The sequence below is a fragment of the Phyllostomus hastatus genome, unplaced genomic scaffold (assembly GCF_019186645.2).
Source record: "Phyllostomus hastatus isolate PE091 unplaced genomic scaffold, TTU_PhHast_1.1 phas_scaffold_11, whole genome shotgun sequence".
NCBI classification, from domain to species: Eukaryota; Metazoa; Chordata; class Mammalia; order Chiroptera; family Phyllostomidae; genus Phyllostomus; species Phyllostomus hastatus.
The window spans coordinates 4751448-4775904 of record NW_025334005.1 but is presented as its reverse complement, the minus strand read 5'-3'; the positions used below and the strand labels follow the sequence as shown (position 1 = coordinate 4775904).

Sequence of the window (24457 nt, the reverse complement as noted above, 5' to 3'; positions counted from 1 at the left end):
ACAATTCTCTATTACTTAATTTTAGGTAATTTGTGTGACTACATTCTTTATTCTATGGTTTAGAAATCATAAAAATGAAAAATGCATGTGCTGCACCAATATTTTAAGTCTAGTCTAAACAAACCCTATTTAGTAAAACTACAAAAATGTTAGTACACCTCGTCATATTTATTGTTATTTTTCTTAATTTCACGTTTACTCCAATGAGATAAACCATAGCTAATAAAACAGCGTGCTGTCCCAGTGGAATGGCTTCATTGCATAGAGAACTTTTCATCCAAGCGTTTGCTTTGGATAAAGCGGCAACATCAGGGATTTCTAGACCACAGTACAAACTAGTTTCTACAGGGTTGAAAACCAGCTCTAATTTCAGAGTTTCAGTACATTGCAATGCTCAGTGATTGCCGCGGATTAAAACTATGTAGGTTTTACTTCTCCAAAAACGGGCCAAAATGTGAAATCACGTTTTTGGTCCGTCAGTACTCTTCTCCCTTTCACAAAACATCACACCCAACTCCGTAATTAAATTTGAGGGCCGGGGTTTATTTACTAAAAGATTCTTCAAATGACGCTCTTTCTTTTCTTGCCTTTGGATTTCGCAAGTAAAACTAATGACAATTTCAACAGCACGCACGCTACCCGAGGATAAAACCAGGTAAACGACAAAAGTCGTACCCGTGAAATTCATGGTGACTCTGTGTTTGGTTTTTATTCAACACGTTTACTGTTTTTTTTTCTCTCCAGGAAGGCCAAAGAACAGCGTACGGTGCCAAACGTACTAAAAGAACTTCCTAAAAAATAATGTAGGCCACATTCTTTTCATCACCTCTGCGGAGATAAAGTGTGCGTTGGAAATCAACTTTCTTAACACTTCTTGTCCGTGTCTCAAGGTCGTTAGGATGAAAAACAAAAGTATCCAATTCTCAAACGCCTCGCAGCCCTCCAAGCCCTTCCTAAAAGGCTGAACAATGATAAAGCATCTGCCTTCCCGCTCCCTCCGCCCGTTAACCAGGCTAGAGCTACCCGCCCAAGGGTCGCGGTCCCCAAGCGTGCGAGGCGCCCACGCAAAAAGAGGACCGCAGCCCCGGAGCGCCGGGCTCTGCCCGAGCGCGGCAGGAGCCCCTGGACGGCGCCCCGTGACCACCGGCCCCCGGGGCCGCCCCAGAGAGTGCGGGGGCGCCAGACTCGCAGCAACAGCCCAGAGGAGCACTGGCGGCCTTTCCCGGGCGCAGAGCCCGACCCCCGAAGGCGGCCGCTCCGAACAGGGGGCCCAGCAGGGCGCCGCCCGCGGCCGATCGACCCGGGCCTGCGAGCAGCCCCCAGCCCCGCATCCGCGGGCCGAGGGACCCCAGTGTGGGGCGTGCGGTTCCAGCCCCGGGACAAGGAGAGACAGCGATGCGAACGGGCGGCCTCCTCCAAGCTCTAGCAGGGAGGGCAGCGGGGTTGGCCATAGAGCGAGCTCGGGGGGAATTAGGCGCCTCACCTGCTCCTCCCGAGACTGCCGCTACCGCTCGCTGGGGAGAAAACATGGAGCCTCAGCTTTCAGCAGAAGCAGCAGGGGCTCAGACAGGGGAGGGCTTGGGCGGGAACGAACCAGGCCCTGGAGGCGAGAAACGGGCGGGGCCTGGGCAGTGGCAGAAACTGGGGAGGAGGGGCGCGCGGAACCGCGGGGGAGCGAGCGCAGGGCGGCTGGGCGAGGCCCGACGCGAGGCCGGAGCGGGAAGGCGCACGCGGCCGAATCCCGCCACCGCCGACGTGAGTGCGCGTGCGCGGGAGCGCGAGGCGCGCCGCCGTCTACCTGGGACTGCGCCCTGAGGACGACGGTCCGTTAGGAATGGGAGCCCCGTGCGCTCTGGGTCCCTTCCAGCTCCCCCTGTTCTGCGGACTCATCCCGGGGGGCAGGAAGCAGAAGAGAAGGATGGGGCTTCTCGCGGCTCTTCGACAACTGAACTACAATTCCCAGCAGGCCTTGCCGGGAGGTGAGGGCCGACCGGGCTGGAGCCTTACTGGGCCGGAGCCCTACAGCGAGTCTCTGCCGCCGCACCTAGACCTCGGGATAATCGGCTTCGAACAGCCGTCGAACCCCCACCGGCCGCGTTTGAGACGGATTTGGTGCTTAACGCTGGCCAGGTCCACAGGTGGGCGGCACCGGTTTCTTAGCGAGTTTGACTTCACAAGGAGAGGAGGCTGTGATTTCATCACCCCTTATTTCCATCCCCGGCCAAACCTGGTGGTGCACTCTCACCACTCTTAACAGCTAACGTAAGGACTTCCAGCGAACTCCCCCCCCGCCCCACCACCACCACCACCACCACCGGCTTTGTCCACCCTAAGCCATAGCCATCATTGGTTAGCCTCAGGTTTGCAGAAGCTTTTTTGAAGCTGCTTTTGCAGGCCCATTCTTAAACGGAATGGTAGATCAATACAAGAATTTCCGGAATTGCTTTTATTCACACTTCACGTGTGACTGAGAAAATGTCAGTTGCCACCATTGGATAGTGGTGCTATTTTGGGTTTATTGAGGTAGGGGTAAGTATCTGGTGGAGCGGGAAGCATCTATCATACACCACCACCACCACCTCTGGCATCACCATTGCCTCCTTCATTTGACAAATTATTCACTTTCTTCTGCCTCTCCCTGAACTATTATGCCCTACCTAGAACCTCCTTCCACCTACCTCCAGGCCCTGCCAAGCCCTTAAGCTATTTTTAACAGCTAGTGGTTAGGTCAGAAGTGAAATCTTACCTAAAGAAGTCCTGTGTTATTTTTCCCCTGCCCCTTCTGATTCTCCCCAAACTCTGAAGATTATTTGAATACCCTCATTCAGGCCTTAGATTGAAGAATCTAGACCTGATGTAGACCAGCTGGGGCAGCAACGAACGAGACATGAACATCAGGGCAAGTGGTTACTCAAGTTTCACACCAGGTGCAGAAGACAGGACCTACATGACGTGACACAAATCTAGGACATTATTTGTTAGACTCAGAGAGAAGGACTAAAGGCCAATGACTAGTCAGAATTGTAACACACAGTGTAAGGATTTAAAATTGGACACACCCCAGCATTTTCTATTCCCTTTCCCTGGCCTTGTCCAAAAGACCGATTATCTGACTTGTTCTATTTTTGTTCATCTCTTCCCCCTAGAATGTAAGTTCCAAACAGACAGGAATTGTCTGTTTTTGTTTACTACTACACCCCCAGTGCCTCAGCAGTGCCAGTTAGATAGTAAAAGCTCAAATATTTTTAAATGGATGAATAAAGAAGGAATATGTTACAACTAACACTGCTCACGCACTTTCTTGTTCCTCAAATATTAAATATCCGCTTTTGCATTGGAACAAATACCCCATTCTATTTTAAGGACCACCATCAGATACCCGTGGAAAGCCATCCTGTCCGGAAGTGACCACCAAATACTAATGTGACACCCATCCCAATATAACTTAATCAAGGAGAGTGTTAGCCAGTATCAGCCTTTTCCATACGTTGTGGAAGTTTTGGGCATTTGAAATAACACGGTACAAATTATAGGCAGACTTGAACGAGGAACATGTTTTGTTGTTGCCGTTTCCTTCTCAACTTGCCAGGACCATCAAAACAGTGGCCACTCCAAATGGTAAATATGGTAACACTGATTATAGCCTGCCTTCCACCCTCTCCCCCTGAATTGAGTCATGGTGTGACCAGAGGCTGAGCTTCGCTTGTGGCTTTCCATAAGTAGGTGACATGTCGACATGTTTGGATGGTTAAGGCCAGTGGCTTTAAATTCTGACCCTGATGCTCAGCAGCTGCCCAAGCTTGAGTGAGATACTTAACTTTTTTCAACTCATTTCATCATCTGTCAAATGATTTTGACTACTCACAGAGTTGTCAATTAAATGAGATATGTTTGGTAATTACGACTGATGCATGGTTAGTGCTCAAAAATTGGTTATCCTCATTCATTCCGAGAAAGCCAAACAAAGCCATTCTTCATATTTGGGATACTCAGGTATTATTATGAAGCACAAAAATAGCAAAATTGTTTTCTGCAATTATATCTGCTGTGACTCAGGTTACAAAGCTTTCAGAAATAGGGCATTTGTGATGTACCAAGCACAGTGCTAGACAGTAATGCTGCAGCAATGCATAAAGTACATTCCTGTCCCACAGACACTCACGGTCTTGTGGGGTAAATAGCCAAGTAAGTCACCCGCTGTGACTGTGTCCCAGCACAGTTCCGCCTTCTCTCCTACCACTCCCTTGCAAAACCCACGTTTGAGCAATAGTATGGGCACTCAGAAGGGACAGACTGGACTACTGGCATCCCGAAATGTTATCTAAATACAAATTCTTACTTCATCATGTGAAAAATGAGGTAATGACTTGGTGTCCTAGTTTATAAAAAGAAAATAGTCAACCCCAACTCACAGAGTGTTACAAAGCTGAATGTCAGTCCCTCAACATGGTGACACAGTAAAAGCTCAAGACCTTTCCGCTGCTTCATTACTGTTATTTCAGCCAACAGAACAGCTGTCTAACATTTCAGAAAGATGCCAGGAGAGATCCCTAGAATTTACTCTTAAAGAAGCAAGATTAACTAATGATGTGTATAGCACACTATCGTTTGTATTAAAACGGGTAGATGAAGACATAGATTTGCTTTACGCCCCTTGCATTTACCACAAAAAAGCTCCAAACAGTTGTTACCATGTGTATATGGAGGGAGAGACTGGTGCGTGAGAGGAGTCAGCATAGAAGAAACTTTATAGTACACCGTATATGCTTTTGAAAAATATGTGTGCATGAACATATATACGATGTGAATATGCATATATCTATTTTGCAATATCTGTTTTTATTCAAATATCATTTTGACCACTTCAAGATTGGTCTTCAGACATTATAGCCAACGATGCCACGCTTGCCTATGATCTCGCCGACATAGAACCACAGCCACACCTCAGTGGCCGCCAAACCATTCAGCAGAGCTTTCTTAACTGCAAGCTGTTTGAAGCTACCAGTTTGAGCACTACTGACTATTTTTTCAAGCTCTAAATAGCTGTTGGGATCTCAGCAGGGGCCGGAGGAATCAGCTCAAGCCTGGCACAGTGCCAGAATGTGGCCCATCAAGGTTTTGAGTCAGTCACAGCAGCATTCGCCAGCACTGGGGCCTTCTCTGTGAGGCTACAGACAAACTGGGCCATGGGTGCTGGATGGAAATTCTGTGGCTCTATTGGCCAGCTGAATGTCAGACAGATGGGGTTTGGCTGTTCAAACAGCCTGAGGTTGGACCCACACTGGATGGCTGAGGTTTCTTTTATCTTTTTAGATTTTACTTATTTCTATTTAGAGAGGGGAAAGGAGGGAGAAAGAGAGGGAGAGAAACATTGATGTGCGACAGATACATGAATCAGTTGCCTCTCGAACCGCCCCGAGCTGGGAGGCCTGGCCCACAACCCGGGCATGTGCCCTGACTGGGAATTGAACCTTCGACCTTTTGGTTCACAGGCCGACAATCAATCCACTGAGCCACACCAACCAGTGCTATATTTTAAAATGTTTAATTAAAATACACAATATTTTGTAAAAGTCACACTGGGGTAATGAGATGGCCTAAAAGCTAAAATGAGGTGGGAAATTAGCTATGTAAATACCAATCCCATAAGGACAGGACCAAGGAAGAACAGGCCCCGCCCAGTGCCTCAGCATTAAAAACGACTCAATATGCTTGGTGGGTGTGGCTCAGCAGATTGAGTGTTGGCCTGTGAACCAAAAGGTTGCTAGTTTGATTCCCGGTCAGGCCAGGTATCCGGTTGGGGACACGCAAGAAGAAGCAATCCATGGTTTCTCTTACATATTGATGTTTCTCTCCTTCTCTTTTTCCTTCCTTTACTCTCTCTAAAAATAAATAAATAAATACTTTTTAAAAAATTGCTCAGTAGAAGCCCTGAGCAGTGGCTACACTCCTGGGAGCGCTTTACAAATCTCATAGGGGCCTTTCCCTGCCTGAAAACTACCACTGAATCCTCATTAGCCTTAAGACAAAGCCTCAATACTTTGGTCCTATAATTCTGCTTCTCCAAACTCTGGCCCCAACACACTTCCTCATTTTATCTTCCCTTTGTCCCAGTTGAAGCCCTTGGTTCTAGCCAACCTTGGTTAACCACACCCAAGACACCTTATACACAGACACATTTCTGAGCCTCCAGCCACCACAGATGGCCTAGGTATTCATACACTAAGGCAGCCTGTGGAGGGAAGGAGCAAAAAGTGATCAAATCTGGCTCCTTCTGCTAGATAAACCAGCACTGCAGTGCACCATAGTCTGGGCTGGGAGGAAGGGGTGCATTTTTACGATTGGTCTGCTCAGAAGGTCTTACTGTGTATCTGTTTCACTCCATTCTTCCCCTGCCTTCGATGACCTCTTTACCACTCCAAATTCCTATCTTTGGGCATCTTCATAAAACCTTCTAAAGGCACTATAACTTCACAGTGATACCCTACCCTCATAAATTTATACAATTCATTTGCCATCTAATTATAGCACTAGAGGTTTGTGTTGTTTGGGATTGTTTTTGGTTGCTATTTAATTTGTGTTTTTTAACATCATGTGAATTATATGACCTAAGTCTCAACTAGCTTGTAAGCTCATTGAAGACAGGATAAACATTTTTCGAATACCTCCAGATTTTCCAGGAGAGTGTCTCACACACACACACACACACACAGCAGGTGATCAGTAAACATCTGGAGACTAAATCACATTTACAAATAACATCCCAAACAAGAGTCGGTCTCGCTCACTGGGAAGTTTCCCGGTAAAACAAGAGAGAGCAGGAAGGAAAGGTAGCTTCAAGATGTGGACCTAGCACAAAGGTCTCATATAAAAATCTGAAGGGCCTGAAAAGACCACCCAGACCACATCTGTGTCTTGACTTTTAGCTCCTTCTAGATGTCATAGAAATGGGTTTCCTTTCCAGCCAGGGTCTCCAGATCCCAGCAGTTGCTGTCAGGGTTAAGGACTAGCATCATTCACTTCCTTATCCAGCATCTACTGACATAATTTTTTTAAATTTGTGCATGTATCAGAATGGGCTTAGTCATCCATTCGGCTTGCATTTCCCCTTGCCATCTAAAGGACAGATTGCTGCATTACCAACTGATGCTGTAAGTGCCAGAGTAAGATATTTGCCACAAAGTTATTTCAGGCAATATCCTTCTGTGCCTCTTTTCAGAGTGTTGCAATAGCCAAGAGTTTTTGTCCTGCGTGGGCTTTACCTGACCTTAAAAACTGTCAAGGGCAGGTGTAGACCACTGTCTGTTCTAGGAGATTTCCACTGGTCAGATTGTTTTTCCTTACGGTGGCTGCCTGGCTGAATACCTCATCCTTCATGATGCAGCATCTTTACAGGATCTGCTGATGCTGCAGTTGCCCTTTGGGTCATCGATTGTGGCTTCGGCAATAACAAAGCCTACAGCCTTGATTTTTATTATTTCCAGTCTGTGTTCCCCTTTGTAAAAGAATTATGCCCATTTCAAATATTTTGACCAAATGTAGAGAGAAGGCTTTGAATGTTGCAAACCAAATGAAGAGAAGCCAAAAAAAAAAAAGCTAGATATCTGGTTTCAAATACATTTTCTGATAAGGACCCCTTTTAGGCTATGATAAAATTCAGTCATGAATTCTGTGCCTTACTCTCAATTTTTAGTACCTCATTTACCATCACCCTTAAGCATAGCCAGGATGCTATCTCTAGGCTCTCCTTTTTTCAGTAGCTCATGTTTTTATTCTTCGAAACTGGTCTTCTCTACTTGATCACCTATTCGTAGGAAACGTCGACCTTAAGACCCAAAGTGGACCAGACACCTCTTTGGGAAGAGCAGTAACAAGATACGAATTTGAAGCAGGTTTTGCGGCTGCAATGCAATGTGATTGGAATGAGTAATAGTTTTTCAGTCTGCACAGCAGCCTTTTCCACCTACCAAATGGGAGACCGTGCCATCTCTGCCTCATGGTTGTAAGATATTATGACATATCCTGAAAAATTCATAAAGTACCTGGTGGAGTGGGCCTACTCCACACTGTGGTTTTCACTTTTCATTGGAGTCACAGGTGGGAACCCATCGAACAAAGACAGCCCCTCTGGAATTGATGGGAACGATATTCTCCACCTAACTGGAAGCAAAAGGAAACGTCTATTGTTAAAACACGTAATCTACCCAACCTAAAAACATTCATAATTATGAAGGAACCCTAATTCGCAGGACCCCCTCCCACTTCGGTTGCAGTGGTGGGCGGGGCTTGATGTTTGGTCACGCCCCTTGCGTCGGCTTCTGGAGGGGCGCGGCGGGAAGCCAGTTTTGCCCCTCCTTCCCTGCGGAAACACTGAGGGACCGTTCCTGCGCCTGCGTCCTGCGTCGCCGGTCGCTTGCACGCGGCCGCCGCCCGCCCCCGCCGCCCCCCCACCAGGGCCTTTTGTGCGCCTGCGCGCTCGCGCTCCCGCCCTCTCGCTGTCCTCGGCTGAGTCAGTCAGTCAGTCTGTCGGAGTCTGTCCTCGGAACAGGAGGAGCGAAGCGATTTCGAAGAGACCCCTGTCCTATTACTTTCTTTCCCCTCCCTCTCTCCCGCCCCACATCTCTCTTCACCCCTCTTTCGCCCTTGCGCAGCCATGGCGGAGCTGTCGGCGGCCACTCAGTCCCCGTCCGTCTCCTCTTCGTCCTCCGGAGCCGAGCCCTCCGCGCCCGGCGGCGGCGGGAGCCCAGGATCCTGCCCCGCCCAGGGGGCGAAGAGCTGCGGCTCCTCCTGTGCGGGTGAGGCGCGCCGGGGGAGCCCGCCCTCTAGTAGGGGCGAGGGGTGGGGGGCGAGGGGACGGCCGATCACCCTCCCTCCTGGAGGCTGCGGCCCCGGGGACGGACGTCTGGCAACGGGCTAAAGGGGGAGGGGAGCATAAGGTCGTTCAGGCGGTGTGGAAATAACGGGGTGTGAAGAAAACAGGTTAGGGGCGGGGAGATAGTCTAGAGAGTGGGCGTTAACGCTAGGACCAGTTGGGGAAAAACGCCACCAGATCGGGGGAGCCGTCCACCGAACCGGGGTGACTTAGGAGGAGGATTAGAGAGATTGAGAGGATTGGGCAGGTTGGTCGTAGGGGAAATGATTAGTTACGATTTTAAGGGGATGGTGGCGAAAGGGTTGCATTGCAGGTTTGCGCACAGGTGTTGACATAATCAGACATTCGTGGTAATCGTCCAAAAATTTGGGGGGGTTGTCGGTGGGGAGGACGAAAACGTTTACTGGAAACATTGCAGCCGTTCTCTATACCGTTTTTTATCTGCCTTTAGTTCTCTGTAGCTCGACTCCCGAAATGCCCAGTTTTCCTGAGGCTGCGAGGTGGAAGGAGGCGTGATGAGAATAGCTCAGGGAAGATTTGGGGGGGGGGGGGGAGCTGCTGATGGTCCAAGATGGATCCGTGGCTGCATCTGCAACACAGCCTGCTCTTCCCTGGCGCGGCGTGGGGGTGGGGACGGGCAATCAGTCGCATATATTCTAGAAGATAATAAACAAGAGTCAGGCCCAGCCATCACCATATTTTGATTTCATGCTCTCTGTGAGGGGCTGCTATTGATCGCAGTATAACAAAAGGAGGTGTTTACCGCAGATAGCGGGCAGGGGGAGATATTCAGACAAAGCAGGGGCTGGGGGAACCCCCTTCTTCCCTCTCTGTGAAAGACGAGGAGGGAAACTGCAGGCCGCTTTTAGTTTCCATTGTATAAGTGTCTGCCTGTTGGTGGGAGCTGGCTGGCAAGCTCCCCCGGGCCGAGATCTGCAGTGCAGATGCCTTCTCGAGGAGAGAGAAAAAAAAAAAAAAGCACCCTGAGCAGGTGGTGGTTTTTAAAGGAACTCAGTCTCCGAAGAAAAAAAGCGGGGGGGGGGTTGATTTTTTGTCAAAGGAAGGGCCATAATCTTGGGAGAGTATAGATAATGTCGCTGTCTGTTCAGTTACCTTAAAAGATTTTGAGAGATTTTTTTAAATGTTTCGTTGTCTCCTTTGCCAGAATCTTGGGTTGATTATTATGAGGAACTTAAAATTTCTGATCTTAGCTTTAAATATATTCTCTGCGTGGTTTTTGAACGGTGGATTCCCACGTAAGAACTTTGGTTCTTACCCAGATGGATTTTCCAATGTGGTTATGGCCATTTCGGTAGAAACAGAAGCAGAGGAAGCTTCTGCAAGGTCAAGATTACCTGTCCAGATAAAGGCATGAGGCAGCAAATTTAGAACCCTTGTTCTCTTTAAACCACCAGTGTTTCTCCTTCCAATTTTTGTGCTCTGGGCAAAGGTCCAGGTGAACAGCAGCTTCCTTATAGCTCGGCACCTTGGTGTTTTGGCTTTAATCACTTGTCATTGCTTACTGTTCAGTTGTTGGCCCTTTTGTGCATATCTTTGGATTTTTCTCGATTTAAAATTTCTCATCCACCAGAAAAATAAACTAGATAGATTCCCTGCCTTAAACTCTTATCCACTGAAAGTATGTATTAATGTTGCGTAAAAATTATTAGTACATTTTGGTGGGCCCAATGTAAGATCCTCATTTGTCGGTTTATTACTTCAATTTAGCTTAAGTCATTGTCATGCAGAGTCGTCATTTCGCTGCAGAAGCTTTTATCCCTTGAAAAATGTTTTCTCAGTCCCTCAAAGGAAACGTCACAGGTTTCTTCTGCACCAGGAAAATAAGATGGGCTTTGTTATTCCAAAATTTAACGCATTTCAAATGGATGCTAAGAAAACCCCCCTGGCTTGTTTAAAAATCTCTCCGTGCGTTGAGGTCAGCCTTCAGCTTCACCTGTTTCTCCAAGCGGGTAACAATTTTAGAAATATTCGGGGCAGCTCATACCTGGGTTGCAGGCCAGGTCCCCAGTGGGGAGCGCTCAAGAGGCAACCACACATTGATGTTTCTCTCCCTTTCTTTCTCCCTGCCTTCCCCTCTCTCTAAAAATAAATAAATAAAGTCTTTTTTAAAAATCATTTCTACCAAAGGTAGAGCGAATGCGTGACAGTACTCTTTGGCCCAGTGCCTCAGATAGCAGTGCAGCTGGCGTGCTTGGAGAAGGCGGGCAGGGGCCAGGGTTGGCTTCCCAGATTTCTGTCTCTAAAGGAAACTGAAGACTCCAGGCAGAAATTTGAGGTTAAGGTAAAAGAGACGGAAATGTTTAGTGTTTGTTCTTTTTGGGGTGCAAGTTGCCTTTATCAGACCCTCAGGTATAGATACATGGCTGTTGTCTAAATTTTAAACGTGTTGTAGTTTACTCTGTGTAACTTGCTGGAGACTTCTGTATCGTTGCTACAAAGTTGCATTTCTTGTATCTGTTCTTGGAAATTAGCTCAAAGCAAAAGCAACTTGGACAATTTTTTTTAGGTTTATGTTTTAAATAGTTCTTTCATCACTCATGAAGTTTAGTTGTTATGTATACTTTATTTTTAATCCTCACCCAAGGACATGTTTATTGATTTTACAGAGGGGAAGGGAGGGAGGAAGAGAGGGAGAGAAACATGATGTGAGAGAGAAACATTGATTGATTGCCTCTCATTCCTGCCCGGACCAGAACTGAACCTGCCTCCTAGGTGTGTACCCTGACCAGGAATCAAACCCGCAACCTTTTGATGTACTGGGTGATGCTCCAACCAACTGAGCCACACCAGCCAGGGCATTGTTCTGTATTCTTTTTATGGCATACTTTCACCCTTTGTTCTAACAAAATCAAACGTATGTAATTTGTATTTTTAGTCTTAACTAAGAAGGAATCTGACCACCTGTTCCGCACTGACCTCATGTGTACATACCCATGTCAGATCACCAGGGGCACTGGAACAGGGTGGTAAACACAGGCTTGAGCTGCGGGCACATTTAGATTCGAGTTCTGACTCTTACTAATCGTACGACCTAGTGCGCACTCTGAGCCTCAGCAGTGGGACCTAGCCAAATGCACCTTGCACCCTCAAATCCTAGTCTTTATTGAATTACAGTACCTAATATTTGGTGCATCTGTTTGCAGATTATAAACTTCTGCACATAGGTACAAAATAAATTACAAGTGAGAAATCCTAACCATCTTTGTAATAAAGGAAGATCTTAATACCTTTTTTCTTTCTTGAGTTCGTTGTTTCAGCTTTTGACCTTTCACGTCTTAAAGCTGCTGCCTCTTTCACCCAGCTGGTCTGTTAAAGAAGTGGTGGTTGAGGGCAGGGAAAGTCTTGGCATGACATTTGTATGCTTAAATGTCATCTGCAGCATTCCGACCATAGTAAGTGTAGTGAGGATACGTTGTGCAACTCGCATCACTGAAGGCAAGAGCACAGGAGACAGCAGAAATGGTTACGTCAACGTAGTTTATAAATGCCTGTTGCTTTGGATGATTTTTATTCCCCAGGAATAAAGGGTTTCTTATAATGCTGCTTTCTCTTAGGGTCGAATTCACACATAATTTAACCACTTTGACCAGACAAACTGGTCTATGTATATTTGACAGGCATACATTAACCAGAAATTGAAATCTCTAGGGGACTGTTTAAGTTGTGATAAGAGCATCCGTGTTTTTATTTTTCATTATTTTAGAGATGGTCTAAGAACAAAAGAAAACTAATATAATTGCTTTTATTGTATTTTTTGGTGAGGAAATTATATATTCTTCCTGTTTAATCCCGTGTGTTTCAAGCACTTGTAATTTAAGTTCGGTAGTGGAGGACCTGGTGGCATGTCATTGAAGGGAAAAGGGAAGGTGAGGTTTCCAGTTCCGTGTGAGCCCCAGGGGTGGTGTGTTCTGCACAAAGGTACTTCTCTTCAGACAGCCCGTTGTCCTAGGGTTGACTGACTTTGCATATTCGTCATGTGTATTTAGCTTACATTTTGTGAGCAAACGTAGCTTACAGTTTATTGTTAATGATGAATTTATAATTACCTAAACTGTACAGACTTGTGACCAATATATAAATTTCATAGTGTAACTTTTTAAATAAAAATTGCCAAGTTGATGTTACGTTTAGATAATTAACTCATTCAGAAGTTGCCCAGGAAACAGATTTACCTGTTCTTCTGTTTGTAGATAATAGCTATTCTAGAATTATTTTAATCATTGGGTATGTTATAGATGTTTTAGAAAGTGTGTATGCTAAATAAGCTTAGCCATCATCAGTATTGCTTGTGATTGCATCATTGGAGTCTTTTACTACACATCTGTGACTTATGTGAGACATGTTATTCTGTGTTACTGCAGTTTCAGAGAGAATCCCTTTAAATACTGTGTGGGATTTGCATTTGTATTTTACATTATTGGGAGGGGAGCTTGTCAGCAGGTAACCCACTCTGGTGGCCTTTGTAAATTTCAAAGAAATACCCTTAAAATTTTTTTTTAATGTATTTATTTTTAGAGAGAGGGGAAGAGAAGGAAAAAGAGAGGGAGAGAAACATCAATCTGTTGTCTGTCAGATGCCCCCAACTGGGGACCTGGCCTGCAACCCAGGCATGTGCCCTGGCTGGGAGTTGAACCAATGACCTTTCAGTTCACAGGCCAGTGCTCAGTCTACTGAACCACATCAGCCAGGACCCAAAGAAATATTCTTAATCTGTTTTCTCCCTGTAAAAATTAACTCATTCTTTTTTTCTCCCTGTAAGCACGTTATCATAACCTAAGCAACAGAGGACATGTGAGCTTTTTGACATGTTTCTCATAGGCAGCTTGCTCTTGAGGGCATATTGAAGGGTAAACTAATACAGAGCTTTTCTTGTCCTGTTACTTGAAAGCATTTCAACAGTGAGCATTGTCTTTATTTTACACAGAAAGTAGAAATATTTAACTTTTATAGCTTTAGATTTGTGCATTGCTTATGGTTTAAGTTGTGCCCATACATTAACTTAATTTAACAAATATTCAAGCATACATTAAATCTCTTTGTTAGGTGCTGTGGGAGAGAGGAAGGTAAATAAAACACAGATCATATCATCCCTCCAAAGGCAATACTCAGTAGCAGAAAGTCATGCATTGTCCTTATCTGTGAGGTAGCCAGGTAGCGATACAGACCTCATTTACAGACAGGCAATCAGGTGCAGAGACTGAGCGACCCACCCAGAGTTCTGTGGCTGTGATGCTGAGGGTAGGATGGACCTAAGGGGTTGAGGGCCTGGCTCAGTTGTCTTTTAGTTAGACACACTGTCTCTCTATAAGGTTTGAAATGTGATTGAAATGGTTCGAGCACCCCTTAAGTTACCAGTTTTAACTTTGAGTTAATTTCCGGTTCCATGGTTTGTAAGCCAGGCGGCTTTTTGCTCCACTGCTCTGCAGAAACTCCTCTTGTCAGGTTCCCCAGTTGTTCTCCTTGTTGCTAAACCCAGTGGTCATTTCTCAGTTCTCATCTTAAATGCTCTTTCAGCGGCTTTTGGTAACACTGATCAGTCCCTCCTCTTTGACACACCTTTGTCATCGAGTCGTAATTCAGATAACATAAAAAGCACCATTTAAAAGTGGTTTTTAGTATCTGTGCAAGGTTGTGCAGCCATCATCACTATCTAATTCCAGAAAACGTTATCACCCCCCAAAAAGCCCTGTACCTGTCACTCTCCATCCCTGGGCACAAACACTAATCTACTTTCTGAGTCTATAGATTTTCTGTTATTGGGATTTTATATTGCTAATTTTTTATCTTCACTCAGTGCTCCAGTACTCACTTCTCAGAACTTTTCTCTGTCTGTTTTCATTGGTCTCATGACATCCGTCTCATGGTTTGAAGTACCGTTGATGACTTCTAGATCTTCATCTTAGGCCTCCACATCTTAATAGCCATCTCAAGCTTACTGTGTCTGAACTGAACCTTACTGTGTCTGATCTTTCTTATAAATCTCTTGCTCTCACGGTCTTTTCCATCTCCATAAAAGGCCATTCCATCCAAATCAAAAAGTTTGGAGTCATCCTGAACTTTCTTTCCTCCATACAACTAGCAGCAAATCCTACTGATTCTACCTTCAAAGTATATCCAGTGTCTGACCAATTTTCTCACCTCCGTTGCTGCCACCTAGACAGCCAGGCTGTTGCAGCTCCTCTGAAGATTGCACTTGCCTCCTCACACCTCTGCACTTCCTCCCTTGCCTCCCTCCAGTCTGTTCTCTGCACAGCAGCTGGTGCAAATCTGCGAAAAATTTCAGTAGGATCATGTAGCTCCCGGGCACGTGCTCCAGCGGCTGTCCATCACGGAGTGCGTGCCAGAGTGCTTAGAGGGCAAATGAAACCCCGCGGTGTCTGGCCCCAGCCACCTCCTTGGTCACCCAGCTTCAGTCACGCTGACCTCCTTGCTGTTCTTCACACCAAGAATACCCCTCGCCCCGAGACTGACTTGCTGTTGCCTAGAAGGCTCTTCTCCCGCATCTTCTTTAGCTCTTTGCCTGGCCAGCTTATTTAAGTTGTATAAGGGGAAAAAAACTCCTTATAGCCCTCTCTTGCATTATTTTTCTTAACCACTTGTCATAATCTATCTTCCTATATTTCACTTACTATTGTCTTCTATACCAGAATATAAGTCCCATCAGAGTGGAGATTATTGCTGTTTTCCTCACTGTTGTATCCCTAATGCCTGAACAGAACCTGGCACAAAGCAGGCCCTTGGATATTTTTGAATGAGAGCAGGAACCTTACCATTTTTGTTCTGCAACTAAAACTAGTCCTTGTTTCATAATAGGTGTTCAGTAAATGTTTATGGAATAAATGAATGGACACAGAAACTTTCTGGGATTGCATAAACTTTCACAGGTTCATGAACTACTATAAACTCCTGTCATTCAGACACCTCAGGTCCAGAGCAGTTGTATTATAAGCTTTACAAAAACTTACCCCTGTGGAAACTGGTATCTCCATTTAGGTGCTGAGAAGAGAGTTGTTATGTAAGTCCTTAAAACTATGTCTATAATAAGTATAACTTATGTTTAAGTTTGGCTTCTTTCACTATTATCATTACTTGTGAACTCTTAAATAACCTATTTTCCAGTAACGGCATTACCCCAGTAAAGTACCTTTTCATAACCACTTGAATGCCAAATTTTGGTCCATTAGAAAGACTCACTTCCAGGTACTTCCAGTCAAGATGGAGGTGGAAGTAGACACAGCTGGCCTCCTTGCACAACCACAGCAAAAATCACAACCGAACTACAAAACAACTGTCACCAAGAACTGTCAGAAAATTGAGCTGTATGGAATTCCAGCAACCAAGGAATTAAAGAAGTCACACTCATTCAGATGGGTAGGAGGGGCAAAGACCTGGAACAGGAGTCCCATGCCTACGTGTGGTGGATAAAAATTGGAAGTGAGGGATCCCAGCCCCACACCAGATCACCCAACCCAGGGTTCCAGTGCCAGGAAGATAAGCCCCCATAACTTCTGGCTGTAACAACCAGTGGGTGTTGGAGCAGCAGAAGAAACCGCAGGATTCTCAGGCGTCTCCTCTCAAAGGGTCAGCAGTAGACTCAGGATTTATGCAGGCTCACTCCCTCTGGGCTCCAGTACCCGGGCAGCAGCTTGAAGGGCACTATTGGCATACGGGGAGACACTGAAGTGTCTGGCATCAGGACAAGTACTGGGAGCAGCCTCCTCCCAGACAAAACTCCAGTGGCCGAGCAGCGGCCATTGTCCTTTCTCTGAGCTCTCCCCCACACACAGCCACAGAGCGTGAGCGCCATATCTGAGGCTCCATCAACCTGGCTCACAGGGGTTGCAGCACCCAGGCGCTATTGCCTAAGGCTCTGCCCTGTCCAACTTACAGGTGCACTTTTCCACATTAGACCATGCTGCTAAGACAGAGCCAAAGCAGCTCTACCTGATATGTAGAAACAAACACAGGGAGGCCGCCAAAATGAGGAGACAAAAAAAAATGGTTCAAATGAAAGAATAGAACAAAACTCAAAAAAAAACAAACAAACCCCACAATGGAGAGAAGCAATCAGAGTTCAAAACACTGGTTATTAAGATGCTCAAGGAACTCACTGGGCACTTCAACAGCATAAAAAAGACCCAGGCAGAAAGAAAGGTTAAACTAAGTGAAATAAAGGAAATTTTACAGGGAGTCAGTAATGTCATGGATGAAGCTGAGAATCAAATCAATAATTTGGAACACAAGGATGAGTGGATAAAACAGCTATGGGGCATTTACACAGTGGAATACTACTCAACCACAAAAAAGAAAATTTTACCCTTTGCGACAGTGTGGAGGGACCTGAAGAACATTATGCTAAGTGAAATAAGCCACTCAGAGAAAGACTAATACCGTATGATTTCACTCACATGTGGAATCTAATGAACAAACCGAATTGACAAGGAAAATGGGGCCAGACTCACAGATGGAGAGCAGGGTGACAGCAGGGCTGGAGGGGTGAGGGGTGGAGGGGTGGAGTAAAAAGGAAAAGGACTCATGGACATGGGCACCAGTGTGGTGACTGCTGAGGGGAGCGGGGTATGCGGGGACTAAATGATAATGCCATTAATTTCCATCTTACACCTAACAAAATCTGAGATTTTGTACAATTTTTGGAAATGGGTAAGACATTTCTAAAAGTAACCATAGTGCTCTCTGAAAGTGGGGTTATTAAAATATTTATAAGCAATGTCCTATGTACACATTCCATTTTGTTTCTGTTAGACTTTCTCATTTTGTTTCTTTTGCAACAAGAATTCTGCTTGTTCTTCCTCTTAGACTGCACATACATTTACTCTGTAAACGTACAAAAGACAGCTCTCCAACTAGTGCTGCAGCAGACGAGTGAGCATCTTCATAATGAGCACTGTTTTGGTTTGCACTAAAGGGAACTGCTAACTAAAAATCTCCCGCAGTTTGGTTTCAGCGGACATCCGTTAAGCCTCTGTGATGTTCGGGCCCCCGTACTCTGGGCCTTCTGTGAGTGCTGTGTGCCCGCCGTAATACTCTGCGCCTTGTGTAAGATGGTCCTAACCCTAGGGTCAGCTTAGGTCAGCTTGGCGTTTATTTCCAGCTGAAGTTTATTTCCAAATAAATTGAATTTTTAAAAACTAGATACTAATGCAAACTCGATCACTAACTCTGCATGATGTTGCAGAAGTGAAGGGAACCAGGTTTGCTAAAGTAATTGTGGTGATAGAAATGTATTGGCCTCAGAAGCTACTGAGGTGGTCCATTCTATCCTAGGACAGTGTAAAAAAAAAACAAAACTAGATACTAGATTTTATCTAGTTTATTGGTTCCAGAGGACCAAAACATTATTGCAATCGATCTGTTTTTAAGATGGATTGATTGGTTGATTGATTTGCCAGAGAAGTATTAACTTGTTATTCCACTTATTTACCCATTCATTCGTTGATTCATATATGGGCCCTGACTAGGGATTGAACCTGCAACCTTGGTGTATCTGAAGAATGCTCTAACCAACCAAGCTACCCAACTAAGGCCATAACTGGTCTCTTTTTATAATAGTTATGTTAGAAGTAAATAAATAAGTAGTAACCTGCCAGTTTATGTAGTGTGGGGAAGTGCTTAGTGACTTGCTTCCAATGAGTACAGTATGGAAAGGCAGGAAGCAGTGGCACCATGGAGAAACGTGGCAGAATTTCTCAGCCAGGGGATCAAGGTTAACATCATCAGTGATGAGTCATATCACTAGCATGTACTTTATTTATGAATGTATTTATTTATTTTTAAGACAGAAGGGAAGGGAGGGAGAAAAAGAGGGAGAGAAACGTCCATGTGAGAGAGAAACGTGGGTTGGCTGCTTTCTTCTATACGTGCCCTGGCCAGGACCTACCCGCACCCCAGGCATGGGCCCTGTGGGTAATCCAACAGCGCCGGACAGTGCCCAGCCAGCTGAGCTGCAGGGGTCGGGCGATGGCATGTACTTGGATGTGATACGACAAGAATGGCCCTTCACCTAAGTAGTGTTCCTCCCCCGCAACCATCACCGGTCTAACTATGAGAGAACCTTAAGACAAACACAAATTGAGGAACATTCTGTGAAATATCTTTAAAAGTATTTCTTAAAACTGCCAAGATCGTCAAAAACACAAGAAATCTGTCATAGCCCAAAGAAGGCTAAGGAAACAAGACTGCAAAATGGGATATGGGCCCTGGCCGGTGTGGCTCAGTCGGTTGGAGTGTGTCCTGTGACGGAAGGGTTGTGGGTGGGATCCTCAGTCCGGGCAGTACCTGAGTTGTGGGCTCGGTCCTGGCACCAGGCGATCCACGGTCGTGCGCATACAGGAGGCGGCCAATGGATGCTTCTCTCTCACATCATGTTTCTCTCTCTTGAGAGCAACGAAAAAAATGTCCTCAGGTGAGGATAAAAAAAAAAGTTCACTGGTATCCTGGATGGGACTCAGGAACAGACAAGGGCACTAGGGAAAAAACAATGAAATCTGAGTGAAGTATGGGGCTTAGTTATTAATGATGTATCCGTATTAGTTGTGACAAATGTACCATCATACTAAGAAACACTGGGAGAAACTGGGTGCTGGACATAAAGCAAGATTGTACTTTCTTTGGGCCTTTTCTGTAAATCTAAAAGTTTTTTAGAAAGAAAGAAAGCCTTAATCATGAAATAGATAAAATGTTGGGAGAGGCAAAGAGAGGTCTACTTTCACTACTTCTGTTTACTAATTCGATGGAGGTCCTAGTTAGCGCAGAAAGGTAAGAGATGGCATAAAGTTTAGGGGGGAATCAGTCTGCCTATCCCTGGAGATCTGTTGGAGGAGGAGGCACTAACTGGCTCAGTGTAGCAGCTTCTGAGATGACGTGAGTTGTTGTCCCCAAGAGTTGCGATCCTGAGAAAGACTGGAGAGACTGCCCGTTGTTATGGTCCAGCTATAAAGCAGAAAGGGAAACTGTAAATGGTAAAAATAATTTGTTTAAATATTAGAATATTAATATGTCTAAAAGAGCTGTTGAATTTCTAATTATTCATGTTAATTTTAGGTAAAGTTTTAAACACTTTTCCTTATGTCTTGGAAGATGCTTCAATACTCTGTAGAAACTAACAGACACAAAAAAGCTTTAGGCTCAGATGTACAAGTCATTCTACAGAGTTGTTCCTGAAAGTGTCTTGCATCTCTGTCTAAAATATATAGCCTGCTGAAACCTATAGAATTTTATTAACCAACATCACCCCAATAAATTCAGTAGAAATTTTAAAAGTGGCCACCAGGAGCAATGGGTGAAAATAAAAAGAGAATGGAAAAAAAAATACTAGTGAGTTTGCTTCCATTAAAGCCAAAAAAGTAAAATTAAAAAAAATAGTAATAGCCCTGGCTGGTGTGGCTCTGAATTGAGTGCAAACCAAAGGGTCGCAGGTTCCGTTCCCAGTCAGGGCACACGCCTGGGTTGCGGGCCAGGTCCCCAGTGGGGGGCACGTGAAAGGCAGTCACACACTGATGTGTCTCTCCCTCTCTTTCTTCCCTTCCTCCCCTCTCTCTAAAAATAAATAAATAAATAAATAAATAAATAAATAAATAAATAAAATCTTTTTAAAGATATGTTTAAGACATTTTCATTCCTAAAAATCTTCCCTTCCACTCTGCCTCTCCCGCTAACCGCTGCGCTGTATTAGTCCCTTCCTTTGCCACCCATCCTGCTGTCGGGCTTTTATCGATTTTATTCACACCTCAGTCTTCAGTGTCTGGCCCGACCCCCTCCACCACCCTAACTGCAGAGTTGTCGGTGCTAAATCACTGGCTGACTTAATGTCATGGACCCATTTCAAAGTCTTGACCATTGGTTTTTTACCTTTTTTTTTTTTTAAGATTTTATTTATTTAATTTTAGAGAGAGGGGAAGGAAAAGAGACAGAGAGGGAGAGAAACATCAATGTGGGGCTGCATCTCGCACGCCCACCTACTGGGGACCTGGCCCAGAACCCAGGCGTGTGTCCTGGCTGGGAACTGATCCTGCGACCCTTGAGTTTGCAGGCTGGCACTCAGTCCACTGAACCACACCAGCCAAGGCAGCTTTTGACTCTGTTAATCATTCTCTAAAGTGTTCTCTCTCCAAGTTATACCATTTTCCCCTGAATTGACCGGTTCTTCTTTCTTGTGCCTCTTGAAATACCGGTATATCTCAAGATTCCATTGTAAAACCTCCTGTTCTCCCTGGACACGTTCATTCACTCCAGTGGTATCAATTTATGCTAAATGTTAACTCGCAGGAATTAATCTCTAGCCCTTTCCACTCTCCCCAGCCTGTCATAGTGGCACAGTTTCCACTTAGAAGTGCCTTAGACAACTTGTTTTTCAGTGAAAGCTAATCGGAGGAATTCCTTCTTTGTTCTGTGCCCCAGTCAGTGGCACTTCATTTCACCGTTCAGTCCTTTGACTTTAACTTACCCAGTCTCCAGCATCCAGACGACTCCAGGTTCTGTGTTCTGTCTCATCAGATCTGTCCCCTCACCCCCATCCACGCCGCCTTACCTCACGCCCTCGTGTCTTGCCAGGGTTATGCAGTAGCTTTTCAATTAGGTCTGCGCTCTACACTGCTTCCCGAGTTCTTTTTAAAATACATGTCCTGTTGTAGCTCCCTTAAAACTTTCAGTGATTCCTCATTTCACATGGGCTGTAATGCAGATTTCATTATATGGCTTTTAAAGCCATTTGGAATCTGGCTGGCGGTTCCTTCTCTCCAGAGTACCTTCCCCGTCCTTGTTCCCCTTTACCACCGGGTTTGCCGTCTCTCCTGTGTTTTACCCCAGTGACTGTTGCTGGGCCTGGCTACTGGAAGATGATGTTTGGTCTGATTAATAGCATTTGAGAATTAAGGTCACTCTCCTTGGGTTTAGTTCCGTGTAGCATAAATGTGGAGTATGAGTACATTGGGGTTTTGTAAGTTAGAAGACGTCATGCAGTATCATTGCAAATTATTAACTGGTTATCTGTGTTCTGTATCAGAACAGATGCTATGCATAAAAATGTGTGTGTTGAAATTTTCCATCAGGAGGAGGTGTTAGGTGGAGGCGAAAAGGCATGTTCATAGGATCTTTTTTTTGGCATTGGGCTCAGCACTTGGCTTTTCGAGTTTATTCTGATTTAAACTCAGCAGTTCACAGATAATGATGTTGAAGGTGAAATGCATATAGGAACAAACCCATCTGGAGACATTAAAGAAATAGATAGAAATGCTTGCTTAAAAAAGGAAAGAACAGTTTTTCATTTGTAGGAGGAAATGTAATATTACATTTTAAGATAGTTTAAAACATTTCTTTTCTAAATTCTGGTCTTGAGTTACTGAATTACTGCCTGTTGTCCACTAAATTCTGCCTTGGAGCTAATATGCTCCGTATTTGTTCACTAAATAGTTTTCTTAAATTAGTACTTGCCAGTAGAGCTGTGGCCCATTTCTTTAAAGCAATCTCCTCATATTAATATTTCTAATACTCTGAAAACATGTTTTAAGATTTTACTTATTTTTAGACAGAGGAGAACGGAGGAAGAAAGAGAGGGAGAGGAACATCAGTGTGTGGTTGCCTCTCATATGGCCCCCACTGGGGACCTGGCCCACAACCCAGGCATGTACCCTGACTGGGAATCAAACCGGCAATCCTTTGGTTCACAGCCAGTGCTCAATCCACTGAGCTACACCATGCAGAGCTGCCCTCCTCCCCTTCTTTTAAGGGCCAAACCTTGTAGTGAAAAACAAATCTCCTTCCCATGCCAGACCTCAAAGTCCCTTTTGCTAGTCCCTTTTTGTTGCCAGTTAACAGATGAGGGCACACTGTAGGCACTTTGCCCTTTGCTTTTTAGTTTAATGTGTCAACATACATATTTCAGCATCTATACCTGACTCTCATTCTCTTTCATAACAGCAAGTATTAAATTAGTCTTCTGTTGGTGGTCATTTAGATTATTTCTAGTACTTACAACTATTGCTCTTATGAATTTCCTCATACACGTGGGTTTGTGCATATATGCAAATATATCTGTAGGTTAAATTCCCAGAAGTGTAACTGCCGAGTTAAAGAATACATGCACAGGGTTGTGGGGAAGGTATATGTCTTTAAAATTTTACTGTTTCTAAAGTGAGGAGTACAGTTTAAAAGATGAGTATTCTCATGTAAACTTATTTTCCCTGTGAACTGTGTTATTTTTTAAGTATTCAGGGTCAACTTTGCCTATTTGTCAGCTTTATATGTTTAAATGCTTATATTTTAGTGACTAACTCCACTACATGCAGTTTAAAATGGTTAAAAGCAAATATCAATGAATAATCAGATACCTATTTTTCCTTCCCCACAAAGAGTGCAGGAGAGCATCGTCTTTCTTGATTGTTGAACAATGTTAGGAGTCCCTCTTTTCTTCCTTTGAAGGTGAGACTCTTTGGCTCCATCCCCCAAAAAATGGATTAACTTTTAGAAATGCATCTCAGAATGAAATACGGTTTTGCTGTCAGGTGAGTGAAAACAGTAACTGGAAATAAAGTCTTGGGTTTCCCCACATGCTTAAACCCAGTGAAATGATGATGCTTGGCCAAAATAAATAAAAGTTAAAATTCCTTTGTGAGGTTGTCAAATTCTCACGCTGTATATTTTCTTTCAGATTCCTTTGTTTCTTCCTCTTCCTCTCAGCCTGTATCTCTCTTTTCGACCTCACAAGGCAAGTCTGTCATTTTGTGTGTGTGTGCATTAATAAAAGAAAAATGTTGAGAAAGAGGCTGTAACTGGGGATACGAGGCACAAGTTCTCTATTGCCCCCAAATCCCTTTCAGTAAAAACCAACGAAAGCCAGTTGGTCCCTTATGTTATTCAGCAGTTTCCAGTGGATTTCCTGTAAAGGTTAATAAAGTAGAATGAGGCTAGGTGGGCCCTTTAACATAGCATAGGCGTGAATTGAGATGTGGTTTTGAGTATTTCTTGAACATAAAAAACTCTCCCACAGAATTTGGAACAGATAGAATTGTGGCTCAGAAAACAACCCACTCCCAGAATCCATTTAACTTAATGTAACTGCTTTGGGGAGGTGCTGGATTTGAAAAATTATAAAAGTGTGCTTCCACTGCACCAAATCACTATGTTAGCGAGAGTTTTTTAGCGTGAACTTCTCTGAGATTTATCCCAAGAGCTAGGCTAGTTCTAAATTGCCAAGGAACATTGAACAAGGCAATGGATGTTTTGGCAATTGAGGCTTATTTGCCTACACATTATGTTGTGGCTTTGTTGTTTTGGGTTTGTTGTTGTGTTTTTTTTTTAAGATCTGTCAACTAGTGAGGGAGGGAATCTGTTACCTATAGGTTCGTGAAGGTAGTAGCACCGCCAAGAAGCTAGAAGAGAAAGTGGTTTGTGCTTCGTAGGTTTGCACTGATGATAAAGTGCTGTTTGCTTGTGCTGTTGTAGGCGACATCAAATACAGGTCAGTGGAAAACCCTTATTGTAAAAAAGGTAATTAAACTCACTAGACAGGCCCAAGAAACCCTGTGCAAACAGTTAATTGTCCTCGCT

At 44.6% G+C, this 24457-nt stretch overlaps 2 protein-coding genes, 1 non-coding gene and 1 pseudogene across 4 annotated transcripts in view; 2 read left to right on the top strand and 2 right to left on the bottom strand.

The window, feature by feature from the left end:
* Positions 1-1769, bottom strand: part of ATL3 (atlastin GTPase 3) — a 33276-nt gene extending 31507 nt beyond the window's left edge. The window contains exon 1 of the mRNA XM_045855056.1: positions 1484-1769. Coding sequence (XP_045711012.1) covers positions 1484-1529 — 46 coding nt within the window. The 5' untranslated portion in view covers positions 1530-1769. The remainder of the gene's footprint in view (positions 1-1483) is intronic.
* Positions 1770-4877: 3108 nt separating this feature from the next.
* On the bottom strand, positions 4878-5188 carry LOC123829596 (annotated as a pseudogene).
* A 3287-nt stretch (positions 5189-8475) lies between these two features.
* RTN3 (reticulon 3) overlaps positions 8476-24457 on the top strand; it is a 46648-nt gene continuing 30666 nt past the window's right edge. Inside the window, exons 1-2 of one of the 2 annotated variants that reach the window (XM_045854725.1) lie at positions 8509-8795; positions 23559-23615. In XM_045854725.1, the coding sequence (XP_045710681.1) occupies positions 8654-8795; positions 23559-23615 (199 nt within the window). In that variant the 5' untranslated portion in view covers positions 8509-8653. Of the gene's footprint in view, positions 8796-23558; positions 23616-24457 lie in introns of both variants that reach the window. The other variant, XM_045854726.1, reaches the window with a different exon arrangement.
* On the top strand, positions 18053-18185 carry LOC123829627. The gene has a single exon (XR_006787630.1). It is a non-coding gene; the product is annotated as a small nucleolar RNA SNORA66 (small nucleolar RNA).